The sequence below is a fragment of the Pangasianodon hypophthalmus genome, chromosome 4 (genome assembly GCF_027358585.1).
Source record: "Pangasianodon hypophthalmus isolate fPanHyp1 chromosome 4, fPanHyp1.pri, whole genome shotgun sequence".
Taxonomy (NCBI): Eukaryota; Metazoa; Chordata; class Actinopteri; order Siluriformes; family Pangasiidae; genus Pangasianodon; species Pangasianodon hypophthalmus.
In genome coordinates, this window is record NC_069713.1 from 30,156,437 (window position 1) to 30,175,726 (window position 19,290).

The following is a 19,290-nucleotide window of genomic DNA, read 5'->3' on the forward strand; positions in this document are numbered from 1 at the left end:
ACGTAAGACAGGAATCTGGGGATATAATGGGCAAAGAATCACCAAAACTAGAGAGTTAGAGATCAGAAAAAGACAAGGCGACGTGTTTTTAATCTTAACTGTCCAGATCCTGAAGCTCTTGACCTGTATCTGTATGATTTTATGCATTTCGCTGCTGACACATGATTAGCTGATTGGAAAATTGCACGAATCAGCAGGTGTACAAGTGTTCCTAATAAAGTGCTAAGTGTATTTGTCATGTGCGTTGGAGAATTCAAGGGCAATTTCCATTAAAAACAATTTTTAAGGCATTTCGTGTGCTGTGAATTTGATACTTGGTGTACAGTAATGGTGAATTTCCACATTTCCTGTGAAGCTGAATGGTGAAGTATCTCTTCTTCCTGCACAGCTGGACGCAGACCGAGACGAGGAGGAAGTCTTCTCAGACATCAGCATGATGGTGGACAACAAGCTTTTCCCCACCAAAGAACCTGTAGCAGGTAACGATTAATCAGTGTGATCACTTTCTTTATGTAATTAAGTCTCTTTACTTCAGTTTTTCTTTCACATAAAACTTTTGACTTTCCAACTCTACTTTAAATTATTATTCAGACAGAATGAGACATTCTACGTACCTGATTTTTTTTTTTCTTTTCTTTTCTGAATCTTTCCTGCACTTTCGCTTTCATACTTGAAGTAAATTATATTTCTAGGGGACTTTTAAACTCTAGAGTATTTTTATACTTTAGTAACGTTTTCCTCTGATGCTTGGCTTGATTTTTACATTTAGAGAGATTCCATGTACAATCTGAGAAAAGTCAGCCAATGAAACACAATCAATACACAATATCCGCAACAACAAAAAAAGAAAAGGGTAAGGAATCACTCTGAGAGGAAATGTTAAACCAGCAGCTTTAATCTCACACACACACACACACACTCTCTAGAGCAGGAACAGCACTGACACTGACCTTCATATAACCTGACACTCGGCTGTACCTCCTCGCTCACTAAGTTACAGTGTGTGTGTGTGTGTGTGTGTGTGTGTGTGTGTGTGTGTGTGTGTGTGTGTGTACGCCTGAGGACATGGATGTTACGTGTCAGCATATATGTGTGTGTGTGTGTGTGCCTGTGCATGAGGATACTAGTTTCACATAACTGATGGAATAAAATCAGGACCTTTGGACCTTGTTGTTATTTTGATAGTTTTACCGTTTTTTTTTTTTTTTTTTTCCATTTTCTGGTGTGACAACATTGAAAAATGACTATCTGAGAAAATGGCAGGCCTCCCAGTCCCAGGCAAGGTGTTGTGTGTTTTAAAAAAATCTTAAAAGGTGCTTTTCAAATCCAAGAACTCTAAAATCCCCCCCCACCCCCATCTGAAGCATGTAGACTGAATGAAGCACCGGCTATTTTACTTCTTGAACAGAGCCACTTTGTCAGGGCCGAATCCATTTCTTGGATGTGCAAAATCACCTCTTGATACTCCTTAAGATTTGTGCTGCGTGGCCATTTAGAAGCCTTTGGTGAGAAGCAGAATGGCTGTGATCCTCCTTGAGAGTCGATAAAAATCATTTGACGTAAAAGGAGGGGGGAAAAAATGTCACACAGACAGGGAAGACGAGCAGGCAGGAAATTAAAAGTAAATGTTATTAGCACACATCTATAGGTGTGAGTTTAAACTGCTATAAGAATATTTATAGGTTACATTCCTGCTGGACTGCTGTGTCATTCAACTCCTATAAACACTGTTAAACTATTCATAACTGTTTCATTATAGTGTCATTATGTTATGCTTAAAAACATAATTTTTACACACAGACCAGAGAAAACATACATAAATCTGTTATTACATTGCCCTGATAGTGATATATGTTATAAACTGTATATGACGCTGTTGAACTGTTCATAACTGTGTCACTATGATGTCTGTCATTATTGTCATGATATTGTTTGTAAAAATTTAATCAAAAAAAATGTAGCACTTTTTTACCAAAGGACCCGATATTAATATACATTAATCTGTTATTATATTGCTGTGACATCATTCACCTCTTATAAGCAATATGTCACTGTTACACTATTCATAACTCTGTCATTATGATGTCTGTCATTATGGCATTATGACAGTCATATATTATTCATACAATCATACATAAATCTGTTATTACATTGTCATATATTGTTATACTTGTCATATATTGTTATTACATATATATTGTTATAAGTACTCATTCAACTCGCAGTAAATGTCACTGATACTTTATTCATAACTGTCATTATGATGTCTGTCATTATGGTGTCATGAAAGTCATATGTTATTCATAAAAATCTTACATAAATCTATCAAGGCATGGTTATAAGTACTCATTCCACTCTTAAAAACAATATAATGTCAGTACAGTGTGATGCTCTGTATGTCAGTACATTAGATTTCAGATGAAAAACTGACAAATTCTGAGGCACAAATATCCAATCTGGCAACCATAAGAACATTTTGTACACACACATATATATATATATATATATATATATATATATATATATATATATATATATATATAGCACCTAACCTTTGAAACCACAGTTGAAACAATAAGTCAGTGTTTGAAACGAGCATCATGCACGACTCCTGAACCAGGATGAAAGGCACCAAAGTGCAGGTCAGGATTTGCTCTCGCAGTTTGTCCGAGCAAATCAGACGCAATCGTTTCCAAGTGCACACGAGAAGAAGAGTGGAGTAATTCATAAGCCCTCAGACTTGCTTGTCGGTGCAGAGATTGTAACAGTGTTTGGACTACAGTAGAATCGAATTCACACGACATTTACACGCCAGAAATACACAGCATCGAACTCCAATCTAAACCAAAAAAAAAACCCAAACGAATAAAGTCAATCAATCTCAGCTGTAGAGATATAACGTCAACACTCTCTGACCAATCAGAATCAAGAATTCGGAAGCGCTGCGGTGTAAAACACTAAAACAAATTGTTGTATATTATTTTGTCCGCAGGCCCGAGTGAGCTGGACCTGAGTGTGCTAGCTGACAGCACCAGCCTCGCCGACGTTCCCTCCAGATTTGACGAGCAGGTATGCCGAATCCTTTTCACTTCATTTCCTGGCTCGGTCCTTCTCATTCTCTGCTCATTTTATGCTAATGCGAACGTTTAAGCCTGTGATTTAGGAGCAGCTCAGTGCTGTCGTTGTTATAATGGCGCATTACCATTTAAACTGTCGTTAGTACACAGCCGAGTGCTCTGGCTCCAGCTCTGGCCCTTCTCCTTAATTCATCATTAAGCGATTGAGGCATATTAAAATCAATCCTCAAATTGGCTGGGGATGAGGCTCGTTGAATCGCCAGATTCAGAAGGATGAGTCAGCGCCATGACGGGTGAGCTGGTGTGAGCTGGTGAGAGCTGGCTCTGCGGTAACACGTGGACGATTTTATTCGTCGATTTTATTCATAGGTGATGTAATGACTGATTGGGTCATGATCTTAACCGAATAACAGATCGCTTTAACGCGGCACGTGTCGTATCGCTCTGCTACGGTCGAGTGCAAAAGTTTGTGGACGAGACGAATTTTATTTCTAGCGAGTGCTGGGTTTCACCACGACCTTCATTATCACAAATCAATGATGTAAAGATTGTAATAGTGAAAAAAAAATCACGTTACAACAACAAGATGAGCAATCAGAATGGAGAGTTCAACAGAAATGTAGTATATAGCTTTTATAACTTTGCTTGGACATTCCGCAACAATAAGTTTCAAATATAAATTGATAAAAAAAAGTGCACGTTCTTTAATAAATAAGAATTGTAATCACTGGCAAATTGCTGTGGTATAAGAGGAATAAAACAGGTGTAATTGTTGATAGAGTTGTTGAACTTCTGGCTGGTATCAGTCACTTTGCTTCACTACACCATCACATCGTCGATTATTTTCCTATAACAGCACATCATGTTGTGTTTTTTTTCCTTACTTAATGTACAGTATTCATTATAATAAAGGAACGGATAAAAAAGCTTAACACTTTTATATAAAAATATAAATCCATTTTGGGTGTGTGTGTATCTCTGTCGTTTTGTCCTGGGGTGTACAAACTTTTGCACTCAACTATATAATGCTAAGAACCAAATATAGGGAAGTCAGTTATGTCTGTAATCACTTCAAAGCCATAATAAATCTACTTTAGATTCGAGGTGTGGGCAGAGAGCCGCTCGGTGGATAATGGAAGTAGAAACACAGGCACAGATGATACAGTTCTCAGTGTGTGTTTGTGTGTTTTTTGTGTGTGAGTGTGTGGGTCCAGAGAGTGATACAAAGAGAGAACCCACAGCGCTCAGCGTGGTGGTGCTGCCCACAACCTGTTCACACCACTCTCGAGATTTTCTCAACAACCTCCGCTCAGTTCAGCGGCGAGAACAAACAACATTTCTATTAACAGCACGAATAAACACGGCGTGATCTGAACAGGCAAAGTCATCTCTCCAAAAGCACCGAGTCCGATTTCTGCCTCTGAGCTGGTGTGTTTGTGTCCTCATGAATATTAAAGATAAATTTCGAACGCGTTTTCTTCCGCGGCGTGACGGATTTCTGAGTGGAACAGGATGTTTGGGTGGGCGGGGCTTTGTTAACAAAACAAAACAAAAACAAAACAGCATTTTGTCATGTTAGCGACAAACCGCAAAATGTAAACTCCTCTGTTCTGAAGATGTCACAAAACTTTACATCTTTACCTCGGACTGTTACAAAGCACTGACACTGGAGACTCCTTCCATAAATGTTAAACAAATGCCTCCTCTCAGATAACTTCACCGTATCACAGACTGTATGTTTATATGGCGCGTTCGCTGTACAAGTTCCTGCGAATGAGATGTTACTAAAGAAACGAGAGCCGCTGTTATAGAAAATCAATCGATAATCAGAATTGAGAATTCATCGGCGCTGTCTTCATTCACAGTGTGCCCATATTTCATTTTTAACTTGTAAAATCATTCAAATGCGATTCAAAAACCAAAGGGGCGGGGGAGGGGGTGCAAACTTTTGAGCATGCAAACTTTTGCCCTCAACCACCTGCTTAGAAAACAGAAGAGAAAAGAAAGAATGCACACTTCTACACGCCGTGTAAGCCAGTGGTTTTGTAATTCTAGTGCTCTAACATGCAGGACTGAACTCTGAACACTTCCTGTGCCGCCCACGTTCTGCTCCACAAGTACAGGAAGCGCTACACTCCTCCGTAACAGGTTAGCCTCGCTAATGAGCTGGAGCTCGGCTGGGAATCATGATTCAGCGATAGAGAGAGACAGAGAGACAGAGAGAGAGTGTTAGAAGGAGAGAAAAAGGGGATCTTAGTATCCGTATGAGGGCTTCACTTACCATTCGTCTGTCCTCATATCGGTTGTGTCCCGAATCGCAATCCTTCCGATTGGAGCGCACTTGCTGAGCCGGTGCTGATATCTAGTCCATGTTGTAGTTTTTTTTTGATGTGTAGGAGTGTGTATGCATGTGCAGATACATGTGCCTTCTTAGCGGTAAGTCATCATCCCTTCTGGACCGCCCACATCACCGGCTCAGAATCATCAGCGATGTTCTGAAACACCTACGTAATCATTTCACATCACAGTTATTCTCTAACCTGTGATCCTTTACAATATTATCATGATATTTCACTTAAAAAAAAAACAGTAAAACACCATTTTCTGTACCGTTCCAAATAAGGAACCATGACAGAAATCATCTGGGATTCCCTCCAGTGTCATTACACGGTGGAGTGCAAAAGTTTGCACGCCCTTAATGACAAAATGGTCGGTATTGAATTGCACATTACCATCATCCAGCTCACTTTTTTATAACGCTGCCACAAGTCATAGATCCACATTTCTTTTTTAGCGTCATTGAGTTCTCAATCATTCTAAATGCACCTTTAACAAAGCCATGTGGGGGTGTGCGCAAACTTTTGCACTCAGCTGTACAGCTTTACTTCTTGCTTGCCACGCACGTGACACTGAATTCTCAAATGAAGGCTCTAAATCTTTTTTTTTTTTTTTTTTTTTTCCCCAAATACACCAACAAACTCTGCTATAAACCTGTCTTGCTACTAGCATCCAAAAACTAACAAAAAAGACATAAAGGAAAAAAAACAATTTTGGATGTGGTGTATGGACAAAAAAGACAAAAACTCATCAGAAATGTAAACTTTTTTTTGGCAAACAAGACAACAAAGCATGCCGATTTTTTTCCCGCATTCAAATCATAAAATAACAAACATTGTGTTGACATGACATGACTTTTGACCTAACTTTTACACTTGTATATACAAGTTCTGAGTAAAAAAAAAAATTTTTTTTAAAAATTAAAAAATGACGGCACCCGTCTTGTGATCAGCGGTGATGAGTGAGTGAACTCGTAAGTTTAATTCGGAGAAAAAAAACTTCTTTACTTTCAGACACAAACATCGGCTCAACTGAAATATTACTTTTCAGATTGTTTCTTTATAAATTTGCACCAAAATACCAAAATAAACAATAAAAACATTGTTTTCGATGTGTTTTGACTTTTTCCCCTTTGTTTTTGTGCCATAAAGACAAAAAACGCTTAAACAACGCTAAGGACGTTTAATTTGGTTATTTTTTTTTTACCACGTTCCAATCATAATAAAATAACAAACGTGGTGTTAGTTGAAAGTTTTAAGTAAACTTTGTAGTTTAATAGAGATCATAGTAAAATCTACCGACTTATAAATATAAACAAGTGCAAGTTTAGTTTAACTTTATAACTTTTCAGATTGCTTCTGCGATTTACGAGGGAAAAATAATTCAATACAAAATTTACAACGTGCATCTTATCGCTAGCTCTAATAACAATCCTGCGCAAAATGTAACATTTCTACAATTGAGAAAGAACTAAAAATTAAATTAGGACATCTTGTGATCTTACGATCGATGACATATTTTTTAAATTAATTTAAAAAAAATATTTGAATTTTTTTTTTAATTTTTAAAAAATTTTAAACTGTAGTAAAATCTACTTACGTATAAACACAAACATGGGCTCAAGTGAAAGTTTCGACTCAAACGCAATAGCTATAATATTGCGCTATACTGTATTATATTACCAATTAGCGGCATGTACTGAATATATAATGCTGCTTTGCTGCAATCGGAAGACCTGCTTTCTTTTATTTAGCTAATCCATGGACTCAGCACATGACGAGAATGCGAACATATGCTGTTTAAACGGTTGAATGGTAAAAGCGGCGCTGTCCGATTCTCACTCCGGCTGAGTGGAAGTGAACAGGAATGCAGTTTAACGCCGCAGGAGTCCATTGAACACAACAGAATTCCTATCAGAGACTATTTGATGGCTCTTGGGAAGAGATTTTAAGCTCGTGGCTCTGTAGTCAGGGACGCCGTCGTGACTAGCGACTCGTGAGCGTCTCTCCGTGGCTGCTACAACACTGACATTCATTTCAAACCTGTGTGGTCATTTATTTTTTTTTTCTTTGCGCAGGCTATCGAAGAGGAGGCAGAGGCGGCAGGGTACGGGGAACATACGGCAGAATGTGAGTGCTTTATACGAACACAGTGTACTCCTGGGTCACTATAGACGTTTGCGTTAGCACTAACTGAAATTGCAAGCCAGAAATAAATCAGTGTAAGTGCTGCGAGCAGTGTGAAAGCACAGATCAGCAGTTCTGCCGCAGAGTCCCTGTGACACAGCAGTCATATCTACAAATAGAAATTATTTATCGACCTCTGAGCCACTGCCTCGACAAGATTATGTGTAGAGGTATGGAAAAACCCAAGCGCACAATATCATGAATTCACCCTTTAAACCAGGACGTTCAAGCTGCAGGATATGAGATTTGCAGATTTAGGAAATTTCCACCCTCTGTGGTAGAAAACGGTACTGCAATCTTGTATACATACCATTTAGTGTCGTAGTGTGCGATTTGGGACACAGCCCAAACTGGAGGACGTAATTATCTGCTCCCGTTATTATTCCCTCCTTCACAGTTACTGAATATAGGTGGAATATATCCGACTTTCAACAAAAGCTTGTCTTATAGCTAGCTAGTGTTATACAGGTAGCTAAAACTCTCGCACTGATCCCACAATGGTCTATTCCCACATTGCCGTCCTGATCGCACTCGCTCTGTGATGTTATAATGCAGCACAGTGTGACTAAATCGAGTTGCATGTTAATTTTAGCTAGCTAGCTAAACCAAGCTGTAATCTTTCAGCTATTGTATGAGTTTACTCGCTCCCTTCAGTGCTTCATGCAGCTCTGATGTTGATGGTACTTTATCCAGATAACTGAAAGCTAGTGTGGAGAACGAGAGTATCACGTCTGGTCGCTTGCTGTGTGTGTATTTTTATTCTGTAATTATCAGTGTCCAGGGCAATCTGATTTGACTTACCCAGGCTAGCTAGTGTTAGTCAGCTAGATCTTTGTTTCTTTATTATTTTCAACAAAAACAAAAGAGCTTTAAATTTTGTATAACATTCACAATATTTTTCTGAGATATCAACCTTCATACTAAATTCTGAACGTGAAAGAACAGCCTTACGTGTCTCGACGATGCGTATCAACACACATACTCAATACGACACGTGACTTTGTGACAATGTGTCTGTGTCTGACAGGTTTGCCCATGGAGAAGAGGAAACCAAAGGTCATCTTCGTGATCGGTAGGTTCGGTGACCAAACCTTGAATTAAATCGCACCTCGCTGCCTCATTAGCACTTTTTCACTTCATGTAAATGTTCGCTTCTGTCTATGCCACATGACACCATCTCAAAGAAACAGTGCACACACAAAGCTGCGCTGGCTGCCGTGTGACATTTAAACATTTGGGCTGAAATTTAAATGTAATTTCTGATTTTTTTTTTACATTTACACTTACGTCTTGATTTATTTCTTAAATACTGATTTCTATATTGTGTATTTATTTCTCTTTACACAGTGTCACTAAGAGCAGTCACTGTATTCTGTTGTTCATTTAAGTGTTTTTATACCTTCAGAGAGGAATTTTTACGATATCTATTATACTTTTACGTACGCATGTTAGGATTAGCGACAAATTTTAAATGATGCAGAATGCTCAGTGGATAAGCAAAGGGGAATAATGAAGCCTGCTAACATATTCGTCGATCTAAAACAAAATTCAGCAATATATTAAAGTCTGATTTTGCGTAAAGTCTGACTGTGCGTAAAAACGACATCTGTCTGTCACCGCAGAACTGAAAAAAAATGTTAAAAGCAGAAGAAACACAGCAGACGGGCTGGTTTGAATATTTCAGAAACTGATGATCTCCTGGGATTTTCACATCGACTTTATACCTTATGGTGCGGAAAACAAAAAACATCCAGTGACATCCAGAAGACTGGGGGGGGGGGGAAAAAAATAGACCAGGCGATGTTACGCACTATTGCCTCAGATTGGAGCTCATTTCAAGAGCACAAACTCTGCACTAAAAGAAGGACGAAAGTGTGAGGAAGTTAATTATCCGGCTCTTCAGATGGAGGCTCTTGTCAGCATCGCCATGCTCCGCTAATTGGGGTTTGGTGTTAAAGATTAATGAACCTGTAGAGGAAGCAGGCTGAGTGTTACCACTCTGGTGTTTTCCTACTGAGTTTCTGTATTAGAGCAATTTCACTTTTACAGTGAAGGGCTCAGGATCATGTCAAAGCAGATCGGTGGGATAACGAATATCTGGCAACCCTGGCACTTTGGCTAGTCCACTGTAGACACTGTAAAAGATAAATAAATAAATAAATAAACATTTATAGACTACAATCTCATGTTGATAGTCCAGTTTGTAGCTGGTGATGTATATTAGATGATAAATAGTTAGATTAAGAACTCGCCCCTCATCTTATTTATTATTTCACATGCTGGGAAAGTTTTCGGGACGAACCAGTTTATAATTTCCAGTTCACAAGCTGCATTTCTTTTCTCTTACTAACTTAAAGAAAGAGAAGTAAGAGAAGCTGGTGATGGAACGAGTGTTTATAGGGACGCCAGTCTGCTGCAGAGCAACACACACACACACACACACACACACACACACACCCCTAGGGGCAGTTGCCAATCCACCCACCGACATAAAATCCATGTTTATTATTACATCAATGGCAAAAACTACTAAACTTTTAGAAGGTGATCATTATGAGGGATGTAATAAACCAGCTGATCGTGATGTTCCAGCAAGATACAAAAATCCAGTGTAGATTTAGAAGCGAGGCTGGCGTTCATACCCATATTTGCGACTTGTTTGTTCTAAAAAATAAACCAGTCTTGTTTGTGTGCACTGGTATGACTTTTCTCATGAGGTAATAAGTGCTCTCATGTTTATTTACCAAACGGGGCGCCTTTACTTTTGATGTCGTCAAAGCGTTCTTTAGGTTCAAGCAGCTGTGTGTTCCTTCATAGCAAGCTAGCTAGCCAAGGGGTTCAATTACTAACTTTCAGAAAGAATATTATTCCTGATTATTAAGGCTTCGAGTGTACTCGTGGCTTTATATCAGATTTTGGGGTTTTTTTCATTTCGAATGATGTATTTTAGGGAGTAAAATGTCTCCTGAAGCTCCATTTTAGCTCCAGCATGAAGCAGATCAGTATCTAAAATCATCTTCTGTCCATATACTAACACGTTGGTCCGTTTTTTTTTTTTATGCATGACACGATTTTGCTCTCGTGTGACATGATTGAAATGGTGCGTTCGATGACAGTGGTGATGATCTCTCCCACACACACACACACACACACACACACACACACTTCTTTCTCCTTTGATGTCAAAGACACAAGCCTATCCAAGAGAAATGCATTACTAAGTTGGGGAAAAAAAAGAAAAGAAAGGCTCCCTTTACTAATGTAAGAAAATTCATTACAGCTTCAGAAGGCCTTGTTGGGAAAAAAAAAATGCAAAAAAAATTTTTAAATAGTAACTTATGATTTCTGGTTCATAACTCATTATAAAATAATAACTAATATTTCACTTATTAACTGGTGAAGGAACAGTTGTTTATAGCTGCTATAACAATTAGTACATTTAGTTGACTAATAAATGGAAAACTGTAGTCATCGGTGGTTGTTGGAAAATGATCAACTTCCGGGTGGTAACAGTAACACTTCTTCATCGCACAAACCCCGTCACTGATTATTTTCCTATAACCTCATGTCCCCGAGTGCTTTACTCCTTACTTATCGCCATACTGGCGTCACACAAGCCACCAACATGCAAACGAGCTCCCTGTAAAAAAGCAAACTGTGTTCGCCAGTGTGTTTTGTTATGCTCATGCCAATACAGCTTATTTGAATATCTGTGTGTGTGTGTGTGTGTGTGTGTGTGTGTGTGTGTGTGTGTGTGTGTGTGTGTGTGTGTGTGTGTAAGGCGGCCCCGGCTCAGGCAAAGCCCTGCAGTGTGAGAAGATGGAGGAGCGTTACGGTTTGAGGCGTCTCTGTCCCGGAGACATGCTGTGCAGCGAGCTGCAGTCGCACAGCGAGCGGGGACGCTTCCTCCGAGACCTGCTCGAGAGCGGACGACAGCTTCCTGAGGTGTGGACACCAAATTGACACCGTTAGCACACACAGTAATAGTCTTATCCATTCATCCTGACAGGATTTAATGGGCATGTACCACTGTTTACTGCTTCCACTTACAAAACGAAGTGTACATTAAGGAACATTATTTAACAGGGTGTGAGATCCTACATCCCAGAAAGCCAGCTGTGCTCCTGATGATAATAAAACACTTGGTAACATGATGTTATACGAATAAAGCAGTTTGCTGAACAGTTTAACGTCACCTGACAGGAAGTCCCGTAATGCGCCTCTGCCCGAGTTTTCAGTGTGTGTTCTCAGTTCTCGTGGGTTTGAGAGTTGTTTTTAGATGTTGTTTGATGTTGCTCGTCTCTGAGTGTTTGGCATGAGGCTCACCGAGGTTTCGGAGCTAATCTGATGATTTATGATTCACTGGCGTTGCCTAGCAACAAGGACATCATGAACTACTTTAGCAAGCCAGGCATCTGACTTTGCATCTGTTTGCGTATGAAATATACATTATTTTTTTTAATTAGCAATTTACATTTTTAGAAAAACAAAACAAAACAATACAATGATTCTGTTCTATCTCAGGGAAAAAGTTTCTATGTTTAACAAACCATGAATTCACCTAAAGATGGATTTAGGTCCCTGCGTATGGCTACCGTAAGCATTCTACTTTCAACATCCCTGGCCTAGGCTTTAATTATTTCCTTGTACCGCACCGTAAAGTAATTTTTAATCTTCATAGGAAGTCCTGGAGAATTTCATGAATAATCAGTGAGCACATGTGACTTCATCCAGTGACAGAGAAACTAAGTAGCTGTGACTATTCAGCCACAAAAAAAAAAAAAAGCTATCTAGCTTATTTGATACAAACAAATTACTTATTATTGTAACAATTAGCTTACGATACTGTTAGCTAAACTGAAAAATGTACTATATTAACATATAGTGTATTTTATTTTTTTAAATTTATCTAATTTTACTTCTATTTAATTACGTACCAAACTAAAGAAATAAAATTTATTTTTAGATTTTACCATTTTGTCGGAAAAAATATGGTAATCGAGTAGGCGTGTGAATTTAACATGCTTATATTATGTTATTATGAAAGCATAACTACGGGTTTGTGTGCGTTATACAGCATGCTTCCCTTTTAATATACTGTGTGTGTGTGTGTGTGTTGATCCACTGCTGTAGGACACGCTGCTGGATCTGCTGTGTGAGTCGATGGAGTCTACAGTACGACAGGGGAAAGGATTCCTGGTCAGCGGCTTCCCGCGGGATCTGAGACAGGCGGAGGACTATGAGGCCAAGGTCAGGAGGGAGGGAGGGAAGGAGGGAGGGAGAGAGAAATGCTACATGCCAAAATGTTATCACAGACATGGACATATTGATTCCTTGCAGCTTTTAACACACCGTCCTCATAAACGGCACCAAATACTCATAGTTTAACATCTTTATTAAACACATTGAGACTTTATAGTAAAGCACAAAGGTGTCAATCAGAGAACTCGTTCACCAAGCGAGCCATCGATTAGCCACGTTAGCAATATTGAGCAGATCCACGTGGACATTTATCACAAGTTTGCACCACAGTGCTGTTGAATTCTCGATTCTGATTGGTTAGAAGGTTGCAAGGTGAATCACAGGTTTATATTAAATGCTCGTTCTTGCACAGGGACTTGGGTGACGGACGCGCCGCTTAATCTAAGACTAAAACGGATTGAAAAACATGTAATCGTTGATGTGGTTACATTTTCTGTAAAAAGCTGTTTATCGAATTATTTTGGAAATTATATTATTATTATTGGAAGATAATCGTGTTCAGAGTGGTAACAGTAACTCCGCTTCACGTTACATCACACCATCCTGACACTGATTCATTTCCGAACAGCACAGCCCCTAGTGTTTTTATTCTTTACTTCACATAAGTTTCTTTCAACAAGCCAGACGTCACAAAACGTGGCCAAGCAATGAGAATTTATATAGAAAGAGCGCATTTGACTGACATTGTAAATGACCAACCACCGACCACTTCAGACGAATAACTTTTGAAGACGGGATGCAGTGAACTTTTTCACTCTTATGGTTATACTTTCCCCGAAAAGCTCATTGTTTTGCGTGGTTCAGAAGTTCGTGTATACATAGGAGTGCAGAAAGCCAATCAGATTGCAACCTTTGATATCCTGAAGCTCATGGCCAGAAAAGTGTACAGATGATACACAGGTTATGGAGCACCTTGAGCTGAGACTCATTACTTTACATTAAATCCTTGTTCGGGTGAAATGACTTATGGGATAAAAAGAGTTGATAGTGGTCCTGGAAAAAGTAAAGCTACTAATTTTCCTCTCAGGTTTTTACAAAAGCGCTTACTTTTGTGTATGTGTGTGTGTGTGTGTGTGTGGGATAGATGGGCCAGCCCAGCGCCGTCCTACTGCTTGATTGCTCAGCGTCCACCATGACCAGACGTCTCCAGCAGAGAGCGCTGTCCAGCCTGCGCTCCACAGACGCCTGCCACAGAGAAGCCCGTCTCCGTGTGGAGAGCTTCTGCGGCACCGTGACTCCGGTCGCCACTCACTACGACACACTCGGGGTCCTGCACAAGGTGGCTGTCACTTCACTGTCCAGTGAACACGATTCCAGTAAAAACCTGGCACTGGACAAAAGCAAACCGTTAAACAGCGACGCTTCAGAGCAGATCGCCGATGCGTTATTTATACTATTGGACCTTCCAATTTTGCAGCATCGCGTCAAGTGTAAATACACAAAACGGGCGTACTCAATCTTTAATTGGTTAAAAAACAAACCCAGGAATTTCTAGATATTAAACAGTTGGGACTTTAAATCTCACATAGGATATTTTTAAATCAGGATATTTTTACTTACGTCTGTTTGGCCAAACCCAATGCAGCAAACAGACTAATTTGCATAAAGCTGACCTCTGCTAATCTTTTGCTGAGGCAGGTTTTTCCACGCCGCATCTCTCAGACACTGAAAAGCTCGCCACTGAAAGGACAAGGATGCAGAAACAACTGTTCTGTTATAAAACCTCTGTGACAGGTGCCAGTGAGCTGGAACAGCACCAGCGGATAAGATTAGCTATCAAAACGCTAAGAATAACCCGTTTTCTTCAGGCGCTAGTGGTAGATTTGGGAAAACATCGATTTGCATTAATGTCAGCATGACCAAGCGTATCTCTCTGATGGAAATTTAATTATTCAAATTTAATATAATTAGCATGGAATTTATTTTTGTTTTAATGTATCTGCTTCCTATTCACTACATATGCTCACTACATAGACATAGCACCAATGTTGTGCACTATTTCTTATAGTCTTTTATTCCTCTTATATCATAGCAATGATTGCCAATGACTACAATTTTTATTAATGAAAGAACATCACATCATACTTTTTATCCCTTAATTGTTACATTTAACATTGTGGAACATCCATGAAACAAGTGACTTCCTGTTCTCACTTACATTATAGCAGTTATAAAGTCGTTCCCTCACCAGCCTCTTTTGAAATGAATAAAAACGCAGCTTGTCATGTTACAGAGAAACTGCAAATCGTAAACTCCTCTGTCCTGAAGATGTCAGAAAACTTGACCATTACGAAGAACTGACACTGGAGACTCCTTATCATATCACCTGTTACATGCGTTTTTTTTTTTTTTAAACCTGCTTATGTGGATCATCTACCATACAAGTCCCTGTGTACGTTGTTACTATAGAAACAATGACATATTCAACGAGCAGTGACAAGAGGCGGAGCAAACGTTTGCCAGATCAAATTTGGGCGGGGCAAGTAGAATGAAATGGATGAGTGGAGTTTTACGTGAATGGAAAGCAAGTCGATGTGGTGACTACCAACAGGAGTGATGGAAGGTGGTACATTCCCCCCCGGTTTACGGTTAGATTGCACTACGACAGAAACCATGGCAACCAGCTTTAAGATGGCAGTCCAATATGGACCAACGTTAGGTTACTTGAGTGATGTGATAAACAGATAGCCGTTGTTATGTTACGAACATTTTAATCGTTGAAAAGGGGATGTTTATGTAACATTTTTGGAAGGAGTCTCCAGTGTGAGTGCTTTGTAACGGCCAGTAAGTCTTCAGGACAGTTTACGCTTTGTGGATTCTCAGTAACAGAACAAGCTATATTTTTTTGTCTTGTTAAATTCAAGAGAGAGAGAGAGAAAAAAAAAAAGAGGCTGGTGAGGGAACGACTGTTTAGAGCTGCTGCTGCTGCTGCTGTAAGTGATGACAGGAACCAACAATTCCACATTAAATGTAACTATAAAGGGATAAAAAAAAAAAAAAAGTACGTCTTTTTTCAGTAAATAAAAGAATGTTATCGTTGACAGGCTGCTGTGGTAGAAGAGGAATAAAACAATAAAACAAACAGCACATCTCGAGTGTAATATCCTTACATATCAATATATAATGAGGAAAAAGAGAATGTAGCTGTAGAGTGCACTGCAGCTGTAGTGTCGTGATTCGAGCATGCGATGGATGTCTCGTGTGGCTCGATGGCCTACTTTTCACTCCAAACATTCTTTTATCCCTCTCTCTCTCTCTGTAGATTGATGCAGAACAGCCCCCTGACGATGTGTTCGAGCAGATCTGCCTGGTCCTGGACCCCTGTTAAACACCATGGAACTCTACAGAACATCACACACCATTATCCTGCACTTATACATGGCTCATCAGCATCACTAGCATCCACCCACCATCATCACGTAGGAAAAATAACCTGGGAACAAGCTGTGACCTTGCGCTCAATCTTTCACTCTGCTGTACAGAGCATTCTGGTTCAAATCTCCTGTGTTAACGCTAGCTCTCTGTATGAAGTGCTTTAGCTCCACCTAGCATGGACTGAGGGGGGTGCGAGAGGCGGTGCGTTATTTCCTCTCTCTGTCTGTATTCCGACAAACTCCGCCTCCTGTGTTAGACTGGCGAGCGAGTATAAGCGACTGAGCTTTTAGGACGGAGGAATACGAAGTCGGGTTTTGTGCTGCGCTCCAAACCAAAAAGTATCAGAGTATATACTTGATATTTATATTTCTTTCTTCTAATCTTTTTTTTTTTTTTTTTAGATTTTTTTTCCCTTTACAGGACTCGGTTAAAAATTAAAAAAAAAAAAAAAAGAAAGCTGAATTTTATTTTATTTAAAAAAAAAAAAAAAAGAAGAAAAAAAAAAAAAAGTCTTAGCTTGCCAACCAATCAGGAGATCGAATACAGAATGATGATCAGAGGTGGGCGTGGTTTACGATACTGTAAAACTGATAGCCAATCATGATGCAGGGGATTTTTTTGTCGGAATGCCAACAGAGGCAGTGAAATGTAGCGTTGAACTTTTACAGCAGTGACATTCAAATTCACTGTGAGGAATTTCAGCTCAACTTCTTATAATTTTAATATAATCACGAAAGTTGAAAATGAAAAAAATATATTTTTTTTGATCTTTAAAACTATAAATCAATCGTTTAAACTACAAAACCTTTCCGAAAAAAACACGAATGTTTTATTACAGTCGTGAAAAAAAAATCTGATTCATCTGAAAGAGACAAATACGAAGAAATGCGAACATTATTCAGTTAGCGTTATCGGAGTTTAGGTTCATGGAAAATCGCTTTTCAGACTTTCTAGGTTCAGATTTGTTGCGTAATTTTAAACTGTTTGGGTGATTCCATGACTGGGGTGTGATTTAGTCTTCGTAACGTTTCTTGGCGGATGACGGCTGTATTTTTTTTCTTAAACGAGTAATTTTTTTTTTTTTAGCATAGAATTAGCAGATACACAAAATGTAGTTAACTAGCATTCATGATAACAACACGAGGGCATTAAGGACATTCAAATTTTTTCAAAATTCGTGGACATCACAATATCATTAAAAATAAAGAAAAAAAGAACGAGAGAATGTATTTTTCTTCTTCTCATGATCTTCAGGACATTTCGGATGATCCAACATTGTGGAATATTCCAAATATTTCACAGGGGGGGAATATGTTCGAATGTTGTAGAACATTAACATGGACATATTTCATCACCTAAAATGGACGAGTCGTGGAAAAGCACATTTCAAGCACGATGTTACCCATTACTGGGGGAAAAAATAAAAAAAAAAGTATACTTTGGAGTATTTTAATGATTATATTTCAAGGTATAGTGCACTAGGAGGAGCTGTTTAGGTGTCGTAAGGTTTTATTAATGGTTTAAGTTATTTAAAACACACAGGTTGTTGCCAAGGTGTTTAAAATGTCTTATCTTTACATGTAAACTCAGTGCGACGCAAATGACATCACGATCGTTGAATCACCTGTATGATGAAAGAGGGCGAGATTAAGAAAGCTGATTTAGGAGGGTGATACGATTTATCCAACAAAACATTTACTGAAGTGCGCAAAAAGCCTGCAGATAAATTTGCGTATTTAACTGGAACGAATACTTACTGCATGCGTATTATTACATTTTGACCAGATGCACAGAAGGCTGCGGAAATGGAGCGACTCTCTCTCATCTCTTCCCATCTACTACCTGCTCTGTAAGCATGTCAGAAAAGCATTAATGATCAATAAAACCAGTCGCTTTTGTGTAAAAATAAACTTCACAAGCTTTGTATTTGTATTTACCTGTGTCTGGCTACAGGCTTATAAAGAGTGGATGAGTTTCACACTGAAATCCTATTATTGTATTCCTTCTGAAATGTTTGGTTGAAATAAAAATCATTTCATACGTTATAAACTGGGTGCATTTTTTTTTCCCCCTCAGCGACATGAACTAATCAGAGGAAGAAAAGAAAAGCACAAAAGCACATGGCACGCACAAATAACGTCTCCATGGTTACCATCTACAGTCCCATTCAGATATTTATGACATTTTGAACTTGACCTTTCCGTTACTTTATTTCAGAGTCATATTTGTACCAATACAGTTACTCATTTAAAAAAAATATTTAAAAAAAAAACAACATTTCAATATTATTACTTCAGTCACAGTGAAAATTGAGGTTGGTGTTTTATAACAGCGCCATCTTGTGGCCACAGTGTGACTAATGATTTAATTTTTTGCAATTGTGTATTATTTAATATTGCAGAACTATTTTTACAAATGTACTTTACATTTGTAGATTTTAATATTAAAACAGCTTTTAAATGTTTGAAAAGCATATGCATTATATATGATTATATTCAATATTTTATTATTTTATTCCAAATGTCATTTTAATTAATATTTTAAGACATTAAAAAATTAAAATAAGAAATAAATGATAAATTAAACTTCAATTTTAAAAATGTTAAAATTAAATAAAAATTATTAAGAATTTAAGAGTTTTGAAAATTACAAATAAAAGGTTGTCCAAAAAAAAAAAACAAAACAAAACAATGACATAAATAATTAAATCATATCCAAGTGACAGAAAACAGAACGCTTATTTTTGTAGTTTAAACTTTTTTTGATGTATTTAAACGTTTAAATCCTGAACATTACAGAATAATTCTTCATGCCGGAGAAAAGAAAACTAATTTTAAAAAAAATTATTTTATATGATCCATTCTAAATCCCTAGCACTTGCAAGCTCATTTTTGTATTTCCCATTTATTAATATCTTTCAGATTTTTAAAGGAAGGAAGATGGATGATTTGTACATTCTCCTTTCTTGCATTCGAGACGTTTTTCCAGAGAGAGAGAGAGAGAGAGGGACAGACTGGAGAGGTGAAGTGAAGGACGAGAGCGCAGGCGTGTGG

The 19,290-nt window shown here is 38.4% G+C and overlaps 1 protein-coding gene across 1 annotated transcript in view; it reads left to right on the forward strand.

The window, feature by feature from the left end:
• ak5 (adenylate kinase 5) overlaps positions 1-17,706 on the forward strand; it is a 49,596-nt gene extending 31,890 nt beyond the window's left edge. The window contains exons 7-14 of the mRNA XM_026936490.3: positions 389-479; positions 2,993-3,069; positions 7,492-7,543; positions 8,628-8,672; positions 11,382-11,545; positions 12,734-12,850; positions 13,947-14,141; positions 16,125-17,706. Of these exons, the coding sequence (XP_026792291.2) occupies positions 389-479; positions 2,993-3,069; positions 7,492-7,543; positions 8,628-8,672; positions 11,382-11,545; positions 12,734-12,850; positions 13,947-14,141; positions 16,125-16,190 (807 nt within the window). The 3' untranslated portion in view covers positions 16,191-17,706. The remainder of the gene's footprint in view (positions 1-388; positions 480-2,992; positions 3,070-7,491; positions 7,544-8,627; positions 8,673-11,381; positions 11,546-12,733; positions 12,851-13,946; positions 14,142-16,124) is intronic.
• The last annotated feature ends 1,584 nt before the right edge of the window (positions 17,707-19,290 follow it).